Source organism: Vulpes lagopus, chromosome 10 (genome assembly GCF_018345385.1).
Source record: "Vulpes lagopus strain Blue_001 chromosome 10, ASM1834538v1, whole genome shotgun sequence".
Taxonomy (NCBI): domain Eukaryota; kingdom Metazoa; phylum Chordata; class Mammalia; order Carnivora; family Canidae; genus Vulpes; species Vulpes lagopus.
The window spans coordinates 87005489-87029484 of NC_054833.1; the positions used below are offsets into that span (position 1 = coordinate 87005489).

The following is a 23996-nucleotide window of genomic DNA, read 5'->3' on the forward strand; positions in this document are numbered from 1 at the left end:
TATTTTTAATCTATTTGAGAGAAAAAGACAGAGAACACGTGTGGGGCAGGGGCAAGGGAGAGGGACAAGCAGACTCACTTCTGAGCATGGAGCTTGATCCCAGGACCCCCAGATTACAGCCTGAGCCAAAGTCAGACACTTAACAGACTGAGCCACCCAGGCGCCCTCTACAGTCATTTTAGACTGTGCTTTGGGAAGGTAGGCTTAAGAGAGAAACAATAAATCATGATTAAGTCAGAGAAGCTAAACAGGAGGATGGTTAAACAATTCCAAGTTTCTACAACTAGAGGTAACCTAAGTGGGTTGTCTTATATAGAAGGAAAAAACAAAATTTACAGAACTCATTACCATCAAGATGGCAATATAAATTCAAAAAGAGATTAGGCAATCAGTAATGACAGCAGTCTACATACTAATGAAGAGAAAGGCAGGCCCCAGTCACCTTCAAGGTTTATTTGGGGGGGTGGGGGATGGGCATCCTTTCCTCCACGCCCACTTCTGCTGACAACAGAATGTGAGAACAAAAGAGCCAGAGGAGCAGAAAGTCTGATTCCTGAGCAGAGGTCATTCCAAGGGCTAAAGATATTTCCTGACCATTGTACAATTTGGTTTTCATTTTTCTTCCTGGTCATGTCCATATGTGTATCTGGTGCCCTTGAGACACAACAGTAAATAAAAAGGCCAGCATCTTAGGAAAATGAGCTCTAGTTCCTTTCTGGGTCAGAAGTGATGGTTCGGAGCCTACCTTCACATAAAGAGCTTGGCTTATTCTTCCCGAAAATCCTGACCTTATACTTTCTGTTGTCCATGTCCATCTGTTATATCCTGCGCACTCATGCAGACTTCTCATGGTTGATGTCTGCTGGCATTTTATTAATGAGGAATGTTCTGGCTCCTGCAAACTAGGGAGGGGATACTGTGCACTCTCTGCTTGCAGAAGTGGTTTCAACAGTCCAAGAGCCAAACAGAACCCAGCTACCAGGATATGAACTTGCAGGAGGCTCCAAGCTCCTTCAAGGGAATGAGAGCTTTATAAAGTTTGGGCCACAGTGGCAGTGATAAAGCAGCAATGTTCCCAATGGTCTTTTCCCCTCCTGATGCCCCCTTTTAAACTTTTATGCTATTTTATTCATCCCTGTTAGTTATCTTAAATCCTTTCTTGAGCAAGGTAGGGTATAAATAAAATCAAAATGAAAGTTTAATAAAAGTAAACACTAAAATACCATAGTCAAGCAAAGCACGTTCCATGTGTGTCCCACATTTTCTTATCCATTGTTTACTACTGAACTCACAGCAAATATAAAAGCTTTCAATTGAATTCTTTCTAACAAAGAAAAAAAAGGTATTTTTGTAGATAATGCAGAGCTAGAGCATTAAAATTTCAAGAAGCAATTGTTTGAAATGCCCAAAGCAGAAAGGTAATAACTAGCTTATGGTTCATTAAATAAAACACATTTTAAAATTTAACCTCATGGTGTTTGCTAATCATATTATAAGATGACATTGGAACTAAGTGGGTATCCTAAGAGCTCCCTCCCCACCCAGAAGCAAGACAGATCACTGGAGGCCTCTCTGAACTCTACTTGAGCACCTTCCTGACCCCAGTGCTGTCTTCCTGTCGTTTTACCTCTGATCACGGAGGTCCTCCCCTGCCTTGCCCTAAGAAGCTGACAGCTCACAACACTTCTACTCTGCCTTCAACCCCAGACACTGACTGCAATTGTCGCGGATCACCCCTTCTACTCTCCTCCCTAGCTTAGCTCCACCTTCTGGGAGCTGCCCCTCCTGCCCTCTGCATGAAACTCATGACTTTGCAGGAAGCAGAGTTCAGAGAGATAACTGTCTTTTGAAGATAAGAAACTCTGTTATTTCGAACAGAAAGAGAAAAGAAACCTTTGGGAATTCATAACCTGATGCTTAGCATAAATTCTGGCACTATGTTTTGTTTTTTTAATTAATACAACAGACGGATAGCAAATTTAGCCAGGATGAAGTTTACCAAAGCTTTCTATGTACATGCATTTAAAATAAGCAAAACCTCATGCTTTTTCAAAATTCAAGAAATAATAAATATTAAATGAGCATCTACTTGTACAAAGCACTGTATACATACGCTCTACTACACTGCAACACTGCAATATACAACATCCTGGCCCACAGTAAGTTCCTAATCCATTATTGCCAGTTCCCCACATTTCAATGTCAAAGAAAATGGGAAAAAGAAAGGGTAAACTACTACCCTAGGGGCAGGAACCCACACCCCCCTCCCAAAGTAAATATTTGAACACAGGACATTCTGGTTGCAAAGCCACGATGTGGCCTCCTACTCTCCGTAACCTGGAAAGAATTGTAGCAGGAAAGTAAGCGGAGACTTAAGAGGTTAAATGACTTGTTGCTCAGGGGCAGTGTGGGCTGTGACTCCTGCTCCAGTGAGTGACCTTGGTCTTCAGCCTCTTCATTTACTGGACATCTCAGGAACGGGGATCATTGCCTAAGTTTGTTTTTTGGACAGCAAAGGCTTAACACTACCTGCTGAATGTACACATTTTAAGCACGCTTATAAATACCAAACTTTGAACATAATGTAGTTAATGGGAAACTCATCAAAGGAATGACCTTCTCAGACCTATCTGGTTATCTCTCCTTAAGACTAAATTACCTGCTCATCACAAGGTGAGATAAGCAACGGATGAATAAACACACAGCACCTCACCTCAGTGCTTTAGGTGTGCACCTGGCTCAGCCAAATGCCTATACTTAACTTCTACAGACATCCAAGTCATCCTGGTTGCTGTGCTGTCTGATGTCCCCCTAGGTCAATTTGGGCAGTGGCCAGTAGACCTTCCTCTACTGCTCTAGCCCTTCTTCCTATCTGCAGTCCAAGCTTGAATGGTTAGCCCCACTCTGACTGTAACCCCTAGCCAGAGACCCAGACAACCAAAATTGTGGAAAGACCAACATACTCTAAACCAGGGAAGGTATCAAAGTGCAGGGATTCTGGGGAAAGTTGTTCTTGGTAAGAGATAAATTGATTGGGACCAAAGACCTTAAAAGGGGTTGTAAACAATGCTGAATGCCATGCATAAAAATGAAAGTTTCTTTTAATGGTATACAACATTGATAAAGTAGGAATTTGAGTCAATTAGGAATAAATTCAATTTAGAATGTCAAAACATCTATAAAATGTATAAAGATCAAGAAAATTTCACTCTGGTTGATTGGTCAGGAATCCTTTCTCCAAGTAAATTTTGGAAAATGATCTCAGAAATCTCAGAACAGTTAGATTTTAGGCACCTGATGACACATTTGACTACAGTAAACCAGAGATGAGAATCTGGTTTTAATATGCCAGGTTAATAATAAATTCCTCCCTCCCTTCAGTGTGACAATAGCTCTCCTCTGTAAACAGGAAATTCAGAACAGCAGAGAAGGGGAATCATTAAAGATTGCATATGTCTTGTTTAGAGAAGAATTTGGTCAAGTCTAGCTGCCTGCTTCATTCTCTGAAATACAACATGAGGGGATATTCTCAAGTTTAAAATTTAGAAAAAGAGATTTTTAAGTTGCTTTTTGACATTTTTCCAAAAATTTTATTTATTTGACAGAGAGAGTGAGCACAAACAGTGGGAGCATCAGAGGGAGAGGGAGAACCATACTCCCCACTGAGCAGCGAGCACGACCTGGGGCTTGATCCTAGGACCCTGGGATCACGACCTGAGCTGAAGGCAGATGCTTAACTGACTGAGCCACCCCAGCGCCATGATTTTTAACTTTTCTGTATCACTTCAATTGTAACCAGACATTATGCTTGTAGTTAAAAAAAAATTAAATAGAACTTCTTGGTTTTGTGTTAGGTTACTGCCATTTGAGATTTTTAGGGAAAAGTCTGGACTTCCTGAACACAATGCTGAAGGTATTCTCTTGAAGATGCTCTGAAGTACTGGTGGGAAGGGAATCTTGCCTCCTACACATATACTTAAATGGCATCAAGCTACAAGAGTGACAGCAAATACATAAACAGGTGTAAGAGTTAACATTACTTCTACTTTAACTCTCCAAACAAATCATGCTATTTCAACTTCAGGATGATTTCTGATTTCCCAAAAAAAATCCTAGTAAATACCAAGTCCAGAAATCACCTTCAGAACTTTTCTTCCAGTAGAATCTTGAGAGGTAAAATCTGCATACCCTGACATTTTACACTGAGTTTGTTGACCAAGAGAACACAAAGTGACTTCACTGAGGGAACATGTTTTGTAGGGATTTCACCCGTAGCCATAAATATGAGAAATGCCTTAAGTCATTGGGAAAAGATTTTTTTTAAACCTTTGCTACTTTATTTTTTTTTTAAAGATTTTATTTATTTATTCATGAGACACAGAGAGAGAGACAGAGAGAGAGAGAGAGAGAGAGAGAGGCAGAGACACTGGCAGAGGGAGAAGCAGGCTCCATGCAGGGAGCCCAACGTGGGACTCCATCCCAGAACTCCAGGATCAGGCCCTAGGCTGCACTCAACTGCTAAGCCACCCAGGCTGCCCGGAAAAGACTTTTTTTAAAGAAATCTTTGTCTCCCACTCATCAATCCAATAACAATAAATCTTAGGATGCCAGTAGTTTCAAGGTATATCTTTGACTAACATTTATCGAGGACTTCAGCCAAGCCTATTGTTCTGTATCTTTTTGATCATATGCACCTGCCTAAGATTCAGTAAGCCTGATAAACCGGTAATTGCTGCTCAATTACTGATAACCCAGACTATAAATAAATGGTAAGAAAGGTTGGCTTCAGGGGTGCCTGGGTGGCTTAGTAGGCTTAGCATTTGCCTTTGGCTCAGGTGGTGATTCTAGGGACCTGCTTAGTAGGGAGACTGCTTCTCCCTCTCCCTTTGCCCCTCCTCCTCTGCTCTCAAGTGTGTGCTCTCTCAAATAAAATCTTTTTTTAAAAAAAAAAAAGAAGTCTGGCTTCATTTACTAATTTGCTTCTAAGAAATGGAGATAACTTAGTAATTAGCCAAGCAGCTTGGTTCAAAGGGAAATGAATTGAAGGCTAAAAAAGGTGATTTACCCAAAGCCTTACTGTTTATTAGTTACAAGAACCTCTAGATGCCTATGGTAGCCTAACAGGATTTGCAGTTCCCCCACATATTACACTAGACATTTTCATAATACATAGTATTAATGTATTAGCTAATGTTTTAACGGATTGCCTAATCCATTTGGGAGCTCGCAGCTCCGTAGTCTGGTAATGACAGCAACGCTTAGAAGTCAAGAGCTGAGGCTCCAGTCAGACTTCTGAGCGCTGAGTTCAGGCTCTTGCACTTGCTATTGGTGTCACTTTGGCCAAGTAACCTAATCTCTCTCGGCCTCAGTTTTCTCACCTATAAATCAAGGATTATCAGAATACTCACCTTAGGGGCTGGGGGGAGCGTTAAGGTAAGGAATAGGGAGTGTCCCTGGGCACTGCAGCCTTGGACAGAGCGGTACTGATAAAAACGTTAGCTGCTACTGACACCACGCACACCAACAGGGTGAACCACACATATTTGACGGGCTTTGCCTAAAATAATCAAACTTTATGACCACTGGGAAAACGGGCAGATAGAATTAAAGATCCTCCAGCAGGGCTGGGAGGACGGAACCCAGCAGCCTAGAGAGAAACGATCCACCTTAGGGCTTGACCTTGGAAGCCTCCCTGCCCTTCACGCTACGGTGAACTGGACGAGCTGCCGAGAAAGGGAATTTGCTGGGCCCTCTTACGTGCCAGACACAGTGGGAGACTCTGCCTTTTACCGGGTGAGGAGGAAACAGGGTGCGAACACGGAAAGGGGCAGCGCACGGAAAGGGGCGCACACGCCGAGGCCGCGCTCGCGGCACCGCTGCTTTTCCGGCTTGGCAGCTTCTTGCCCATCTGCGGCCTCCCGAACGGAGGCTGTGGCTACGGGAGGCTCTTCCCTCGGGTCCCGGGCAGCCGCTCAGGGGAGAGCAGGGCACAGGGCACGTGCCCCCGGGCTTGGGTTCACTTTGAAAGCGGGACGTCCCCGTGAATACTTGGGAACCCGACAGACGGCGTGGGGAGACTCCCTGGTGGCCTTGACCTTGGCCCCTGGGACTCAGTTTCCCGCTCTGCCGGCCGGGGGGCGATGACACAGCCCCTCGGCCAAGGCAAGTTTGTGGGCCGGGCGAGGCACCAGGTCCTGGAGAACCGGGAGTCCCACTCCAGTGGCCTCCGCCTCAGGGACCCGTTCCCTCGTGTGGGTCCGGGGCCTCTGCCTTGCCAGGGCGCAGCGCCCCGGTCGCCCAGGGCAGCGGCAGAGGCCGGCCGGGACACCCCCCGCGCAGGGGTCGAGGCGGTGGGGACCGCCCGGTCGGCGGGCGGTCGCGCATGTCGGGCGGGGTCACGCGGCCTCCCCGCCGGGTCCCGGCCGCCCCGGGTGGGGCCGGAGCGGTGGCCGCCAGCCCGGCCCTCCCGAACTACGGGGCACGGCCTCCGCCCAGACTGCGTCCCGCCTCAGGCCTCACCTCCCTGCGCACGTTCAGCAACGAGTAATAGTCTTCATTGTCCAGCTCCTCCTCGTTCAAGGCCGTCGCCATCTTCGCAACCTTTCACCCCGCCAAACCGGCACGGCCGTGCCCAAGAAGGACCGGCGAGCCAGGGCCCCGACAGCGCGGGCCGGCCGGGCTGCGCCACAGCGGCCCCTGGCGGCTGGGAGGGGCGGCGCCGCCGCCCGCGCCCCCGGCAGCGCGCCTGCGCCCTGCGCCCTGCGCCCCCGCGCGGCGGAGGGCGGGACGCGGCGCCCGGGGTCCGCCACGTGCTGTCCCAGCCGGCCTCCGGGAGGCTCAGCCGGGGCCGGGCGGGAGGCCGCGGCCGCAGCTGGAGGCGTCCCGTCTGACCCCCGCGACACGTCGCTTGTGTCCTAGGCCGGCTCCCAGTGCGGGGAGCGTCCTGCCCCAGCCATCCCCGCCTCGGCCGGAGGCGCCTCGACGCCCCCCTTGCCGACTTCTCCTTGCACTGGAAACCTCTAGGATGGGGTTTATTCCTGCCTCCATTGTTCTTTCTCCTGGCCGTCCGGAACCCTGCACAGAGCACGAGCCCTCTCAATGTCATTTTTTATTATTGCCCTGTTTTTTAGGAGCACCTGGCCATTTTTCTGCTGTTTAACTGACAAGGCAATACCCATTTGGTTCCTAATAGAATTGTCTCTGGCAGGCACCTACCCCTACAGCCCCTACCCCCTGAGCCCTCCGCTTGTAAATTTCTACCTTATAATTTAGCGATGGAGTCTAATTGATTTCAACCTGGTGCCTGCTGTTTGGTGCATTATTAAAGATGTCTCGGTTACAATCATCTAAATAATTTAAATGTCTTCGAAATGATGTAATTATCAAGAGAAGGTGGACAGCAGAGCTCTCATGCTCTTGCCACCTGTTTGGTTCATGCTGACCTGTACCAATTCCTCATTATTTCTCAGGAACGTTTGCTCAGCCTTAACTAACCATGAGTTTAGAACCATCCCTGTTGCCCTTCCTAAGCAGGTCTCCTGGGAAGCCCCAAACACCTGTCTGTGGATTTGAGAAGTTGATTTCTTTCTCTTCCTAATTTTTGGCCAGATGTTCACCATCTGGGCCTGTGTATGGTCCCTTCCAAGTTGTTCGGCCCTCTTAGGATCTTTCAGCATGAGACACGTAGGTGTGCTGAGACAGGTTATCCAGGAGTGTTGAGGCACTGGAGCCGACCCCAGCCCAGGCCGTAAAGGAAGAGCTGTTTCTTTAGCTGGCTGAGGCTTCTCCACAATAGCTTCTGCAGACACTCATGCTCCATCAGCAATTGTGGCATTTTTTAAAAAAAGATTTTATTTATTTCACCCAGAGAGAAAGAGAACAAGCAGGGGGAGTAGCAGAGGGAGAGGGAGAAGCAGGCTCCTCCTGAGGAGAGAGCCCAATGGGGGGGCTCCATCCCAAGACCCTGTGATCATGACCTGAACTGAAGGCAGATGCTTAACCGACTGAGTCACCCAGGGGCCCCATGTAGCAATTTTTTATGGTCTTTCCTTTTTTCTCCCTTGCAGAGCACTGATTAGCGCTAAGCTGCTTGCTGACATTTGCTGGTCTTTTAAGAATTTCTTACAAAGAGGCTGGAGGAGAAGACTACAGTGTTGAGACATTCCTTTTTTCTTAGGTTTGTGGGCATTAATTGGGCCATATTGCTCAGTTGAGTAGAAGAGTTTCTTGCCATCTCTCCTCTGCTTTGGAAAACACTGCCTCTAGGAATCACATAAACAGAACCTAACGTATGTTTCAGAGGGCCCAGGACTGGGTTTCTATGATTGGGAATGACCTAGTTTTTGTCACTATTCAAACAAAATAAATAGTGACCTGGAGATGCTCTGTATTTGTCCTCTTTCAGACACATGACACTTTGTATTATGGTTACTTGGAAAGTGGTTGGGACAAATGGAAAATAAGATTAGATATACCACAGGCCTGAGAGTAAGTTTACTTCGGAGGTTGGCTGTTTTCTTTCTCCTTCCAAAAACCCTAATCTCTGATGGGCAAAATAATGGAAACCAGGAGCAGTACAAATTGATAAGTTGCCACACCCATCCAACCACTACTCATGCCAGGGCAACCGATGAAACTCGGCCACAATAACTCACTGCCTTGCATTTTTGCTTTCTCTTTATTGGGTAAAGCCACAAAGCAATTTGTAACTTAGCTGCAAAGCCAAGCCTAATACCCATATATATTTATATAGCTATATCTACATGTGTATGTGTTATATATATGTATAGATAGTCATTTTTGAATTCTCTCAGCTGTAAATAGAAAACATAAGGACAGGGACGTCTGGGTGGCTCAACAGTTGAGCATCTGCCTTCGGCCCGGCGCGTGATCCTGTGGTCCCGGGATAGAGTCCCACATTGGGCTCCCTGCTTGGAGCTTGCTTCTCTCTCTGCCTATGTCTCTGCCTCTTTTTCTCTGTATCTCTCATGAATAAATAAATAAAATCTAAAAAAAAAAAAGAAAGAAAAGAAAACATAAGGACATTTACCTTTACTACCATTTGTTTTCAGAATGACCCCAGAATCTTTGGCCTTTTCAGCACAACCATCAGGAAGCTTTCTCTGTTCAATGGCTTGATCTAGTGCCGGGGGTGGGGGTCGAGGGGTGGTGGGGTGGTGGGGTGGGGTGGTGAGAGGCATGGGCTCCCTTCTAGAGTTAAATACAGGACACTCGCTTAGATTTGAATTTCAGATATGCAATGAATAATTGTTAGCATAAGTATACTAATATTGCATGGAGCATATGCACATACTAAAAAAATTCATTGTGTATCTGAAATTCAAATTTAACCGGGCACCCTGTATTTTTACTTGCTACACCTGGCAACCCCAACTGGAAATCCTTCACTCCTTCCCCCTTTTCCTGAGTAATACTCATAAGAGATGAAGCAGCCTGACTCAGCCCCTTCTACGGTTGGGCTGAATCCATACCTCTCCTCTATAATTCAGGAGGAAAAGTTACCTCTCATCTTTTTATTATTCTCTTGTCATTAAGTCCAGATTGGGATTCAGTGCTTGCTTGCCATTCATTGCCTGTCCTTCCTTTCCCTCATGAGTTCTGATAACCCTGTTAAGAGGAGTTAGGGGGAAAAAAAAGTCCTTAGCTGAAGAAAAGAAGGGAAAGTCTGCAGGCACTCAAGAATTAAATTTTCTTGATGGTATCGCCTCCCTTAGCATTTCGGGGACTTGTCATTTATATCTTTAGCCAAGATGATAATTGCAGAAGGGTTGAGTCACCCAGAGGAAGGACCATACCTGCTGTGCAGAGACTGTTGCTGAGAAGCTGCAGAGCTGAACCCAGCCTCAGGGGCTCTGGCAGCAGTGCACGGATGGACTAGGGGCTTCTCAAGTCACCGGTTTCAGATCTCACCATCCTGACAGAGCATGCATCTCCAAAATCTCCAATTCAGAGCTCCTGCCTTTGGAACTCAGCATTTTACCTGCAATGTCATCCCTCCATGGTGCAAGGGTACCGGTTTCCCCTGCTGTTTGCAACTTTAGGTCCTTGGTTCCTAAGTGTTAATCCATCTTAATCCATCAGCTCCCAGCTGGGGTCCCCTCCCTATCTGCTTTCTTGGTCATTCAGTGATATCATAATCCTTTGACCTTTGCCTCTGTCCACCACGTCCATTCTCAGTTTGGTTTCTCTTCCTTATCTACCTTTCTGCACTCCTCCCAGGCTGTCGGGAATAGCTGGGGAAAGTCTTGGAAAATACAAAGTTGATGCTATCTGACTTCAATGGGCCCCCAGTGTTACTTGGCAATCCTATTACATTCGCCTCTTATTAACACTCTATAAATTCCCCATAGTGTCTACTCAGCTTATCTTTGAGTTTGAAGACAACATCCAGGAATGGGCACTGGTGTTTCAGCAATTCATAAGAAGGAAATGATTTCTGTTTTAGTGGAATTAACACTCTAAGAGGGTGGGGCAGGGGGTAGGTGCAGACAACAACCTAGTTAATTAATAAGAATTTCAGATGCTAAGTACTATAAGTAAAATTAAACACAGTGATGCAATGGTGGGACACCTCAAAGGAGGGAGGTCACGTTAAGTTGGTTAGCTGGTTATGAAAGATCTGAGGAGGTAATTTTGAACTGAATGAGGGGAAGAATCCAGCTTTGCAAGACCTCAAGGTGTGAAGACTCAGAGACAAGAAGATGTCTGGTGTGCTCCAGGAACAGGGAGTGAGCCAGTGAGTTCAAAGCTGATGCAAGTTGGGGAGAGCAGGAGGAAAAGATGTTAGGGAAGCTTAGTCAGGGAAGACTCATGGAGTATAGTGGTCAGGAATTTAAATGTTATTCCAATCACAGTGGGGAGCCATCTAAGGATTTTAAGCACGGAAGTAGCATGGTCCAATTCCTGCTCCTCACCCCAAGGATTACTGTGTGTGTGTGTGTGTGTGGGGGAACAGGGTTAGAGGGAGCAAGAATGGAAGCAGTCCCTCACCCCGACCCTGACCCCTTAGAGATCATGCAGTGTTCTAGGAAGAGAAGGGAGTGGGCTTGCAGAAAGACAGAAGCATGGGGCTGGCAGGCAGAGACTACTCCCTGCACTGGAGTCAAGAGTAACTGGTGAGATAGGTTGGGTCTGGGGGATGGGGTGGAGGGGGGTGGAAAGGGGAATCAGTGGTTACTCCTGCATTTTGGTTTGAGCTGCCAGGTTGTGAGACTATGGATGCTGCTGAGGAAGCTAGGGAAGAATTTGGAGGGAGAAACAAAGAGCTCTGTTTTGGAGATGTAGACCTAGGTCTCTGTTAGACTTCTCTGTGGAGAGGGCACCTGCTGCCTCTGCTTCCTTTCCATCTGCTCTTTTCACTTCTTGCAATCAGACCCTCACTCCCATCATTTATTAGAATTCCCTCCTCAAAGTTTCCCATGACATCCTGAGCCCTGCCAGTGCTGAGCACCTGGAGCCAGTGGTGTCTGTTTAATTGCCAACAGCCTGGACCTCAGGCATTGTGTAGCAATGTTGCCCCTACATCATTGTAAGCTCTCCATTTCCACTGTTTCACTATCTATCTCTCTTGACCTCTACGTTTATCTGCATCCATCCCCCTTCTTTCCTCCTGCTGGCATGCAGGACCTCTGTGATCTGGGTTCACCCATCTTTCAGCCTTACACCTCTTGACTTTCTTCATGGAGCTATGGTTCTAGTCAGAAAAAAAAAAAAAAAAAAAAAAAAAAAGAACCATTCTCCAACTTGTTCTTCATCCTATTTTGTGTCTCTGGGCTTCCAGGAAGGGTCATTGACCTTCAGCCCAAAACCACCTTGTGGAATTTTTTGGGGGGTCTGCTGTTGAACAACACTCTCGGCTTTTGTTTATCTGCCTTTATTAGTATGAAAGGATTTTCCCCCCTCAGGGTAGAAGAATCTAGTTTGGCAATTATTTTGTTTTCTAGCATGTTGTTTCCAATATCACTTCTCTTCTTTTAGGTGTCTGCAATTGCTGCTCTGAAGTGATGTCCTTGTTTCTTTTTGGGATCCGGGTTAAGCATGTTAGACCCTCTCAGTGTATTCTGTATCCCTCTTAAAAAAAGATTTTATTTATGGAAGAGAGAGAGAGAGAGAGAGAAAGAGAGAGAGAAAAAGAAGCAAGACTCCCTGCTGAGCACAGAGCCTGATGCAGGGCTTGATCTCACAATTCTAAGATCATGACCCCGAGATCACCACCTAAGCTGAAACCAAGAGCTGGATGCCCAAACGATTGAGCCACCCAGACACCCCATTCTGTATGCTTTTTGTGCTCTCTTTTATATCTTCCTTCTTTTTATCTCTATGACTTCTTTGTGGATAGTTCTCCATGACCAGCCTTCCACTTCTTTATGATTCTCTCATTTTCCTAAATTTTTTTTACTACTTCATTGAAGTATAGTTTATGTGCAGTAAAAAGTGTAATATTTAGAGTGAACAATTTTATGAGTTTTGTAAACACCCATGAATCTGTTACCATAATTGAGATGTCAAACTGCCAATCCACTACTTATTGTTGTAGATTAGTCTGCATTTTCTAGAATTTTATGTATAGAACATACATCCTGCCCACAGCTGTCATCCTGCCTAGGCTGTCACTGCTGGTGACCCTTCCTCTGTCTTCACTGTTGGCACTCCTGCTTTCTGAATGCTTATTTCCTATTTGTTTGTTTCATTCCTTGGTTTTGATGGAGTAAATCTTCCCAGTTTTTTGAGACCATGGGTGCCCTTATGTTACCTTTATATTTGATGGCAAGTTTGCTAGGTAGATAGTTTGACTGGGTACAAAAGTCTGGGTTGTAACGATGATTTTCCTCATAACTTTGAAGGCATTGCTCTACAATCTCAGTTTCCCGATGTTGCTGACAATATGACAGACTCTAATTCCTATGGCATTGTGACTGTTTTTTTCTTCTTTCTTTGGAAATATTGTCGTTCCTGGTTTTCTGAAATTTTATGATGTACCTTTATGATGTACCTTGTATGGTCTTCTAAAATTTATGGTGGTATGCATTCAGTGGGTTCATTTCTGTCCATCACTTCTGGAGAAGTATATCTGTTTGGTAATTGAATTCCGCTTAATTGGTTTTCTTGGTCTGTTCTTATTGGGTCTATGTTAATTGTGATGTCAGACCTCTTGGACATGTATTTATTTCTATTCTTTTATCTTTTTGGTCTTTGTTGGAGATCCAACTATATCTATCAGTTTGATGATTTTTTAAAGTGTCATAATATATTTTAAAAAAATTTCCAGAGCTCTTTCTTGTTCTTTAATTATTTTTTCTTAAAAATAGTTTCATATAGGCAACATGTTCTTTCACATCTCTAAGAATGTATCTAAGTTTTATTCCACCTTCTCACTTTTTAATTTCCTGCTCATTTTTTTTCTGTTTGTTTTGGCCTCTGTGTGTGTGTGTGTGTGTGTGTGTGTGTGTGTATGCTTCTCAAATCTCTGGTGATCCTTGGCTGTCTATTCATGGGAGCTCCACGAACATGTTCAAGACTACTCTTCTGGTGGGATTTTTGGAGAGTTGTTAGGTAAGGTCCTCCAGATGTCAGATCTGTAAGTCTTTTCTCTTGAATGGACTGGTTTTCCCTGGGAGGAAAGGAGGAGGAGGAGTCCTACTTTCTCCTGTGTGGGATAGGTAAAAGCTCTGCAGGCAAGGGAGTAGCATGTTAGTATGATATCTAGTATCTAGCTATGCTCTGATATCTAGACTCCAGAGCCTTTCTTGTTGAGCCTCACTAGATAATAAACCTCCTACTGGGTGCAGATGAGGGGGTAGTTGCCTAGTTGGATAGATTGAGGAAGGATATCTGGGGTTCTAAACTATTCCATGTGCAGACTAGTAATACCCCTGCCCAGCCTCCAATCCTGAACCACTCCTAGATCCTGTAGCACAAACCAACCCACTTTTCCATTGTCTCCCCTCACCCCACAGGCATTTAGTCAAGTGGAGAAAGCTGTAATCTGAGTCTGTTACATCTTTCACATTTTTGTCCTATCCTTTGTCCCATGCCATCTTCCATGCATTGTGTCCATGTGCATTTATACCTGTTTGATTCCTTTATTATTCTTTCATTAGGATTTGTGGAGGGAGCAAAGACAAACTCCTACATGTGTCTTGTCAGTTTTAATCTCAGTCCCTTTGTACAACATAATGTCCATTTGTACCACTTGTATTTCAGGGACATATTTCCACCATCTACACATTTATTCCTCTTTTAGACTGTAAGCTCCTGAGGCAAGTGCTTGAAATAGTTTGTATTTATATATCCAGCAGCATTGTGTGCCTGGCATATAATAAAAGCTTAAGGTGCACGCTTGTATTTAATGTGTGCCAAAACCAAGAGGAAAGAGAGCTGGAAGCAAAATGATGGAAAGGGAGAAGCAGAGAGGTGTTTTCATCCATTGTTAGGCAGGGAGACAGAGCTCAGGCTGCAGTGCCAGGGACCCCAGGAGCACAGCTGAGCCAAGGGAAACCCTAAGTCTTTCTGGATTGGGATCGATCGGCCTTCTCCCCAAACATCCCTGATCTCATGAAGTGTGTAGCTCTGTAGTTTGGTAAGCTATCTATCTCCCTTTCCCATCTTCTTTGGAAATCCAAGGAGAGAGAGGCGGAGGTGACTTGGTCACAGAGGGTGGTTGAGTAGGACCTGCCCTGACTACAGAGTCAGGCCAGGTTTGAAAAAATCTCTTCTTTTAAATTAAGTGCCAACTTCAAAGAAAAATCTCTGGGTATTTGATTGGTTGGCTGGTTATTTTAGTTTTTTAATGTTGATTAGGCTCCACATTCAGTGCAGGGCTTGAACTCACGACTGAGATTAAAAGCTGCATCCTCTACTGACTGAGCCAGCCAGGCACCCCTATTTTATTGTGTTTTAATCTGTTTTTAAATGTTTCTTCTCCCCCCCCCAAACAATAAGAGTATTATTATCTAACCAGAGGCCCAAAGCCAGGTGGTTAAGGATAGATCAGCTGTTCAACTACAGTTCATCAAGGAGGAAGAAGAAGACTCTTTCCATGTTATTCCTGGCATTCTTGGAAGCTGTGTCTGCTTGGTCTGGATCCTCTTATTGTGCCTAGATGGCTGCTGTAGGTCATTTAAAAAATACATGAGTATTTTATCTTATAAAAATAGTAGGAGTCCTTGTAGGGAGGGGGGATGAGGAGTTGTTTAATGGGTATTGAGTTTCGGTTTTGCAAGATGGAAAGAGTTCGGGAGATTGGTTATACAACGATGTGAAGATACTTAACCCTATTGAGCTGTACACTTAAAAACGATTAAGGTGCTAAATTTTATGTTGTATGTGTTTGATCACAATTTAAAAAATTTAAAGATATGTTGAGAGTCTTGACCTCTTGACTTTGGGTGGCTTTTATTTTATTTTATTTTTAAGATTTTATTTATTTATTCATGAGAAACACACAGAGAGAGAGGCAGAGACACAGGCAGAGGGAGAAGTAGGCTCCATGCAGGGAGCCCGGTATGGGACTCAATCCCCGGTCTCCAGGATCACAGCCTGGACTGAAGGCAACACCAAACCACTGAGCCACACGGATTGTCCTTTGGGTGGCTTTTAAATCCAGAGATTTTATTCCTGATGTCACTGACATCAAGAAAGCCCAACAGTAAGCAGAAATGTTGCCTGTCAGTCAGAGATGGAAAGTTCCAGAACTCAGCTGAGAATCAATACTGCTCATAAGGCCAACCTGACACATTGTGAGGGCTTACAGCTTGCATTTCTGAATTGTTTTCAACGTGATGGAAGCATGACTTCAGTTGTAGACAGTGGCTGGCCAAGGCCTTCGTTCTTCAGTGTTAAAGCTAAAGACACTTACAGAAAGGTCAGAGAGGGTTTCCAACCTCAGTGCTATCAACATTTGGTGCTGGATGAGTTTCTTGTGGGGCCAGCCTGTGCACTGTAGGAAGCTTACTTAGCAGCATCCTGACCTCTACCCACCAGATGCCAGTAGTACCACTCCCAGTTGGGACCACCAAAAATGTCTCTGATGTTACCAGCAGACCCCTGGAGAGACAGAGGTGAGGATACTGGTCACAAACCACACGGACCACCTTCTCCAATATTGGCTTCTCTCACTGTGGGCACTCAGAGAAAAAATTACTAGCTTCTAGAATTTAATGAATTGAAATAGAAAGCTATTTAAGCTTATTTATAGAATATTTACTATGTGCCAGGCACTGTGCTAACTCATGCATCTCATTTAATTCTCTGATATAATGATTAATAGCTTCCCTTTACAGAGAAAGAAGCTGGGCTCAGGCAGGTGCTTGCCCCAGCCCTTGGAGCTTGTAGACGGTGAAACCAGGATTCAGATCCAGATCTGTCTCCACTTATGACTGCCTTGATGTTTAGTTTTTTCTCTTTTAGATTGATTTGTATAATGGTGTTTGAGAAGCCTTTGAGCCGTATGTGCGGTAACGTCAGCTTTATCTTATACTTTCCTTGGACATGTGGTGTGTGAAGTTATCGGGGACCTGCAAGGGTGGCGAATGTTCTGTTGCCCACTCAACAGCTCTGAGTCCAACATGAAGCGTCTATGAGTCAGGGAGTAAGTACTTTTTTGCATCCCTGGCGATGCAGGTGGCTAAGGGGCCTGACGTGATCCCCTTCCCAGTCGTAATACTGCTTGGATGTCCCTTAACCAGCAGAGGGCAGACCTGTGGTCCCAACTGACAGAAGTGGGCAAAGAAAATTGTTCTTGAAGGTTTGGAGCACAAGGGGAAAGGCTTAGGGAAATAAATGGTAGCTGCATCCCTTGCTTGTCCAGAGGTGGGGCCATTTTCATATTTTTGTGGGCGATGTATTTAATTGTCCTGCTACTTAAAAAAAATGCATAACCTCCTTCCATAACGATAACGATAAAGTTGAAAGACCACCATAACTTTATTTTCCTCTTCCTGACTTACCACTCTTGCCTGAGCTTGGTCTGAATTATAGTGTCATAAGAGTAAGAACTGTCTCCGCTGGGAAATGCCCCTAAGAAGGAGAGGGTTTTCCTCTGCATTCTCCTCTCTGGTGGGTTCTCAGGGGCTCAGCGGGGCCATGTGCTCAGGCCCCAGCCCACGGCCACCAGCAGGACGCTGAGCCCAGAAGGAGATGGATGAGTTACAAGAGGACAGGCACACCGGTCCTTATTTTATGAAAAAGGAAATTACCCGCAGAACCTGCAGCCAAAATTCTATCTGGGCTGAAACTCTGATGAATTTACCAAAATCTTCATTTTTACACGCTCACCTGCATGGAAACTGCAGGAAGGGTAAACAAAAACTTCTCCAAGTTTGTTCAGTTTCCCAGAGGAGCAGGCTTTCACCCGCTGCCTGGCCCCTCTTCCAGCTCCTCATGTAACCAGCCCCGTGCCTGGCGGAGCCATATTAATCATGATAAGCTGTTCATGCAGAGGCTTTTCCTTTCCTGTCCGTGTTACCACCCGCATTTCTGTTGAGTCGAGTGTTTTCAAAATCTCTTCTGGATCCAAGTGGTGGAACGTGGTATTAGGAGCATTTCCTTCCCCTTCAAACTCTGCTCCTCACTCCCAGATGTGTCTGATTATCTTCAAGGTTGTTGCTAAGCCTAATACAATGGTCGTTTGGGAAAAAATCCAAAGAATGTCACAGACTTGGTTTGTTTGATGAAGGAAGAGGAAGGCCCCCACTCTGAGCAATGAGTTTCCTCCAGAAACAGCCCACGTCTTGGATTCAGGTGCTTCACGTGATTTTAGAGTAATTAGTTCCTGGCAAACAATACGAAAGGACAAAAGTTTCAAGGTGTGGGATCACCATGGCAACGACTCAGATTCCCTGCCTTGCCCGGGTCTCACAAAGATAGCAACTGGTCATGGCATTCCTCTGAAATTGGCCAAAGCCTCAAGACCTGCAGGGATGCCTATTCAGGGCCAAGAATGTGAATTTTTGCATTCCCCAGGGCAAAATGTCCTGTCATGAGAGTGTGGTGGGTAGATTAGTGACCCCCAGAAAGGTATGTCCAAATTCTAATTCCTGGATCCTGTGAATGTGACCTTATCCAGAAAAAGGGTCTTTTGTACATGTAATTAAGGATCTCATGATGAGATTATCGTGGATTTAGGGCCCACCCTAAATTTAAATTTAAATCCAAATTTAGGGTGGGCCCTAAATCCAAAGTCAGGTGTTCTTTTTTTTTTTTTTTTTTCAAAGTCAGGTGTTCTTACATGAAAATGCAGAGGAAGATTTGAGGCATGGACACACAGGGGAGAGGGTCCTTGCAAAGCCAGAGCCAGAGGTTGGAGCAATGTGTCTGTAAGCCAAGGGATGCCAGTGGCCACCAGAGGCTGGAAAAGGGGTCCTCCCCAAGAGTCATCAGAGGGAGCACGGCTCTGCTAAGAACCAGGTTTGAGATTTCTGGCCTCCAGAACTGTGAGAGAATAGATTTTGGGTTCTTATGGCCCTCCACTTTGTGATACTTTGTTACTATGGCTAATATCGTGGGCGACATCTGCTCCTCCCAATCCCATGCTTTTCTGTGTTTGAGTTATAGGGCCAAGAGCCCTTTACTGTTGACTGAAGAGCACACTTTTTGCATAAGAAAAAGGTAAAGCAGATTTTGGGTGGAACATGCAGCCAGCCATGTCATCAGAACCAACTCTGGGTCAGTGGGCTGTGACGGGGGGTTACCAGTGCTCCTCCTGGGCACCCCGAGAGTGCCACTGTCCCTAAAAAAACACTCTAGGTCCGGTTCCTTGTCTTTTCCTGTCCTTCCCTCTGCCACAAGCTCACTTGAAAGCTCATTTCAGTGCTGCTACTCCTTTCTCAACTCTGGTCAGCATCCCCGTTTTGTGGCATCATGAATGGTTTCCATGGTAATGAAAGGTTGAGATAGAATGGTGCCAATGTGCATCTGAACTTCAGAATTCTGCTATTGTTTCTGCCAGCCATGGGGTTTCACTCATTCTGAAGATGTCCCTGGGGATTTCGGAATGTGTGTTCCTAACTTCCTGATTTTCTGCCATATTCCAGCCCACCTGGCTGATGAAACATGTCGTGACATGGGAGCACTTCAGATCTTCACATACCTTGCTCTTGAGGATCTCGCCTATTGTTGCACGTGTATGTAAATGTTAACAAGGAAGGTGAGATTTGCTGTAAATAACCAGTTGATCCCCACAGGGTAGGCTGCAAGTGAGGTGGAAATCCTAGCAGGAGACATCACGGCCAAATCATTACCCATCAAAACTCATCTCCGGTGTAGTGCATCAGAACCAACAAACAGAAGGGGATGGCGACCCAGGGCTATGTGCTAGTGCTCATGACCCTGAGGACAGGTGCTGTGAGAACACCTGCTTCCTGCCAGTACTGGAGGCACAGCTTCCATCGTGCACAGACTTCTCCAAGGGTAAGTCACAGGGAGAAGCAGACCGTAACCAGTCCTCTAACTGGCTCATGGTAACCGATGTGCATCTGGTGGAGGAGATATGGATTCTGAATCACTGGAGCTCCTCACCCTTGCTTTAAAGGAGACATCACCTGTAAAGTAACTTACTTCAGAGTAGGTGGGGTGACATATTATCACTCAAACTGGAATGCTTTTCTGAATGAAAGGAGTTGCTATTTTTTGAGTAGGCTCCATGCCCAGTGTGGAGCCCAACGCAGGGCCTGAACTCAGGACCCTGAGATCCAAACCTGAGCTGAGATCAAGAGTCAGCTGCTTAACTGACTGAACCAGGTGCCCTTGAAAAAGGCTGCTATTAATTATTTCAGGCTAACAAGCACAATCTCGACTGTCCCTGGAAAAGAGGGACATTTGGTTGCCTTACCTTTAGGTCAACCTGTACCCTGCTCCATTAAGATCTCAGTGTTGAAGTGCCCTATGATTCAGTGCTTGGACCTCTTTTTTTTTTTTCTTTTTCTTTCTTTTTTTTTTTTTTTTGACTCTTACATATTCCCTACAGCAGCACTGTCCAGTGGAATTATCTGCAGGGCTAGAAGTGCTCTGTATCTGTGCTGTCCATAACAAACAATAACCACTAGTCAAATGTAGCCTTTGAATACTTGAAATGTAGCTCGTGTAACTAAGGAGATAAAACCTAAATTTTATTTAATTTTTAAAAAAGATTTTATTTATTTATTTGAGGGAGAGAGAGAGTGAGAGAGAGAGTGAGTACAGCAGGAGGAGGAGCAGAGGAAGAGGAGAAGCAGACCCTCTGCTGAGCAGGGAGCCCGACATGGGGCTTTATCCCAGGACTTTGGGATCATGACCTGAGCCGAAGGCAGATCCTTAACTGACTGAGCCACCCAGGTACCCCTAAATTTTATTTAATTTTAATTAATATAAATTTAAATGGCCACAGATGGCTAGGGGCTACTATATTGGACAGTGCAGACCTAGATGATTTCAGCCAGTCGCCCTAAAGTTCTGACTCCCAAATTTGTCCAAGTGCCCCAACCTCTCCACTAATATCCAGATCCATGTATCCAAGTTGATGTATTTCCTTGTCTGTCTAATTAGGCATTTCAAACTTAACGTAGACAAAACTAACCTTTCTGATCACATTATGGTACCACTTTGAACCCATTAATATGAGTATTAAAAAACAAACAGAAAGTAGCAGGTGTTGGCAAGGATGTGGAGAAATTGGAATCCCACGCACCTGCTCTAGGAATGTAAAATGGTGCAGCTGCTGTGGAAAATGATAGGACAGTTCTTCAAAAACTTAAACAAGATTACCATATAACCGAAGGATTCTACTCCCAGGTGTTTATCCCAAAGAACTGGAAGTGGGGACTCAGACAGACATTTGGACACCCATGTTCTTAGCAGTGTCATTCACGATGGTTGAGAGGTGGCAGCAGCCCAAGTGTCCATCAACAGGTGACTGGGTAAACAAGAGGTGGTCCATGCATATGTGGAATATTATTCAGCATTAAAAAAGGAAGATTTTGACATGCTACCATGTGGATCAACCTTGAAGTTCCTCTGTTATGCTAAGTGGAATAAGCCAGTCACAAAAGAACAAATATTGTGAGATTCACTTATGTGAGGTTTCTAGAGTAGTCGCGCCCTAGAGACAGAGTAGGACGGTGATTGCCAGGAGCTGGGGGGCAGCACGTGTTCAAGGAGCATGAACTGGGGAAGATGTTAAAGTTCTGGAGATAGATGGCGGTGATGGTGGCACCACAACAACTGGATTAAGTGCCACAGGGCTGCAGAGTTAAAGATGGTCAAAATAATAAATTCTGTAATGTAAAAAACCCAAATTTCCCGACAATTCCTTCAAGCTTGCTCCTTCTGCAGACTTCTCATTTCAGTTAATACCAACTCGACTTTTCCATTTGTTGAAGCCAAAGACCTCTTCTTTCCCTTGCAGCCCACATTTGGCACAGGCGTACATCTTCTCAGCCCTGCCTTCAGGTACATGCGTTCAGAACCTCACCGCATGTCACATCACCCAACACACTAGGCCACGGATCACCCCTTCCCACACACACCCACTGACTTCTCATGTCACCAGAGCGATGGCACGTCTCTGTTCTGACCCGAAGGCCCTGTGTTATCTGTCCTGCTGCAGCCAAGTCTCCTCCTATTCCTCAGACACCCCAAGAATGTCCCTGCCTACAGTTCTCTCTGCTTGCTGCCCTCCTTGCCCCAAATCTGCTTGGCCTGACTCCCAGTCCCCCCTTAGGTGTGCACCCCCTGTCTCAGTGGGCCCTTCTCAGGTCACTCTGTCAAAACTTTCAGCATACCTCCTCCTCCTCTCACCTTTCCCCTTCCACCCATCTTTTTTGCTCAGTTTTGTCTTTTTCTCATTCACATTCATCAATAGCTAACATATGTTTTATTCATCTTGTTTATTTTCAGCCTCCCCACTAAAATATATGATGTTTAAGTCAGGGGTTTTAAAATCTCTTTCATTCTCTGCTTTCCCCACCAGGGCCAGCTCAGCACCCAACATGTAGATGGCACTCAATAAATATTTGTTAAGTTAATGAAGGAATGCAGACAGTGAGATGATTGCTCAGGACTTGTCTGTCTCTTTTAGGAACTCTTCGTTGATGGACATGAGCCACCCTAATTTCTTCAGCATTCAGTTGACCTGAAGCATCTTTATAAACTTGGTTTACTTTTTATCTACGTCCAGGGTTTCAGGATGGGTTGCCCCCTCAGGGGACATTTGTCAAGAGATATTTTTATTTAATTTATTTTAAATATATATATATTTTAAGTAGGCTCCATGCCCAGCATGGAGCCCATTGCAGGACTTGAACTCACAACCCTGAGATCACGAGTCAGATGCTTAACTGACTGAGCAACCCAGACATCCCTGTCATGGGACAGTTTTGGTTGTCACAAGGGGCAGGAGGGGTATATCCCCGTACTTCTAGTTGGTAGAGGCCAGGGATTGTGCTGAACATCCTGCAATATGCAAGACAGCTTCCCACAACAAAGATTTATTCCAATACTATGTCACTTGTGTCAAAGTCAAGAACCCCTAGTTCAACCATATGAGATGTTGTCTAGGCTGTGTGAAATAAGAGATGAATTCCTCGAGGGCTATTTTAGGCTGAATTGTGTCCTCCAAAAAAGATATATTGAAGTCCAGTCCTCAGTACTCCAAATGTAACTTTGTTTGGAAATAGGGTATTTACAGAGGGTCATCAAGTGAGATGAGGTCATTAAGGTGGGTCCTAATCCAATATGACTGGTGTCCTTATAAAAAAGGTAAATCTGGATGTAGACATGCACACAGGGAAGAGCATGTGAAGATGGAGAGAGGGTGGCTGTGCCACTGGAGTCATGTAGCTCCAAGCTCAGGGACACCAGGGACTTCTGTCCACCATTGAAGTTGGAAGCTTCCAGGAAGGATCCTTTCCCCTAGGGTCCTAGGTAGAGCTCAGGCCTGCTGACACCTTTGGGCTCCAGACTGCAAGAGAGTACATTTCTCTTGTTTTAAAACATCTAGTGTTTGGCACTTTGTTACGCAGCCCCAGGAAACTAATACAAGGACAGAGCCAGTGCTAAATCCAAACTTGATACTAATGAGATTTATACCCAGTGACAATTAAATTAGTGTCTGGGAAAAATGGGAGATTTCACCAGGATGGTGGTTAGATTCTCATATGGAAGGAGAGACAAGTAAATTTAGTCTTTTGAGTATTATGAAACTCATGACCTAGAGTTGGCCAAGAGCACTTGGATAATAGATGTTCAAAGCCAACAGTAGCCAAAGCCTTTCATGGGAAATTACCCCAGCACAAAATGCTCTTTGCTAATATTAACTTTGGTTCTATTTCAGATCAATGGAGGCAAAAAACCAGGAGATCCCATAAATCCTGTCAAGCCTGTCATAGCTGCCAAATTATGCCCTGATAAAGCTTTTGGTGGCTAACAATATGGCCGTTCACCCAGCGTGGATGCAACTGGGAGGGGGCTTTCTGGAGATGATCTGACCTGAGGTGGAGACACTTGTCATGGAGTGTTACCTGAAGGCTCTTTGGCTCTAATGAGGGTGAAGCTTTGAACATGATTACTTCTAAACAGATAATAAAGATAATTAGAAAATAAACAAAGATCTGGATTTAAAGTCTACTTATTGTCCCAGGACCAAGATTAACAGTGAATGGCAAGTTTTTGTGAGAGATAATATCTTTTCACATATAGAAGATCCTATTGATTTCCTGTTGGTATTATTCAGAAAATGTGCAGTGTGTGTATCTATGGAGCAGAGACAATCTTCCATCACTTGCTTTATGGGAGGAGAATGGTTATTGTATCTCTTCCCATAAAATATAATCTCTTTTCCTCTTCCAAAAATCTACCTGTTCCTCTGGGAATTTCCAGTTGTAATCTGGGGGAGTGAATTGATTTTTTTTCTTTTCTTTTGCATGTGCCAGTATTTTTATATTTGGCTTCTTTACATTTTCTCATTGTTCTCTGGAGTCTGGCTTTTCTAGATTGTTATTTGA

General features: G+C 45.0%; 1 protein-coding gene and 1 long non-coding RNA gene across 2 annotated transcripts in view; one reads left to right on the top strand and one right to left on the bottom strand.

Moving 5' to 3' along the window:
- DNAJC11 (DnaJ heat shock protein family (Hsp40) member C11) overlaps window positions 1-6634 on the bottom strand; it is a 75235-nt gene extending 68601 nt beyond the window's left edge. Inside the window, exon 1 of the mRNA XM_041771156.1 lies at window positions 6520-6634. Within this exon, the coding sequence (XP_041627090.1) occupies window positions 6520-6591 (72 nt within the window). The 5' untranslated portion in view covers window positions 6592-6634. The remainder of the gene's footprint in view (window positions 1-6519) is intronic.
- Window positions 4858-23544, top strand: LOC121499914. Its single transcript, XR_005990265.1, has 3 exons — window positions 4858-5793; window positions 19203-19428; window positions 23327-23544. It is a non-coding gene; the product is annotated as an uncharacterized LOC121499914 (long non-coding RNA).
- Window positions 23545-23996: the final 452 nt, after the last annotated feature.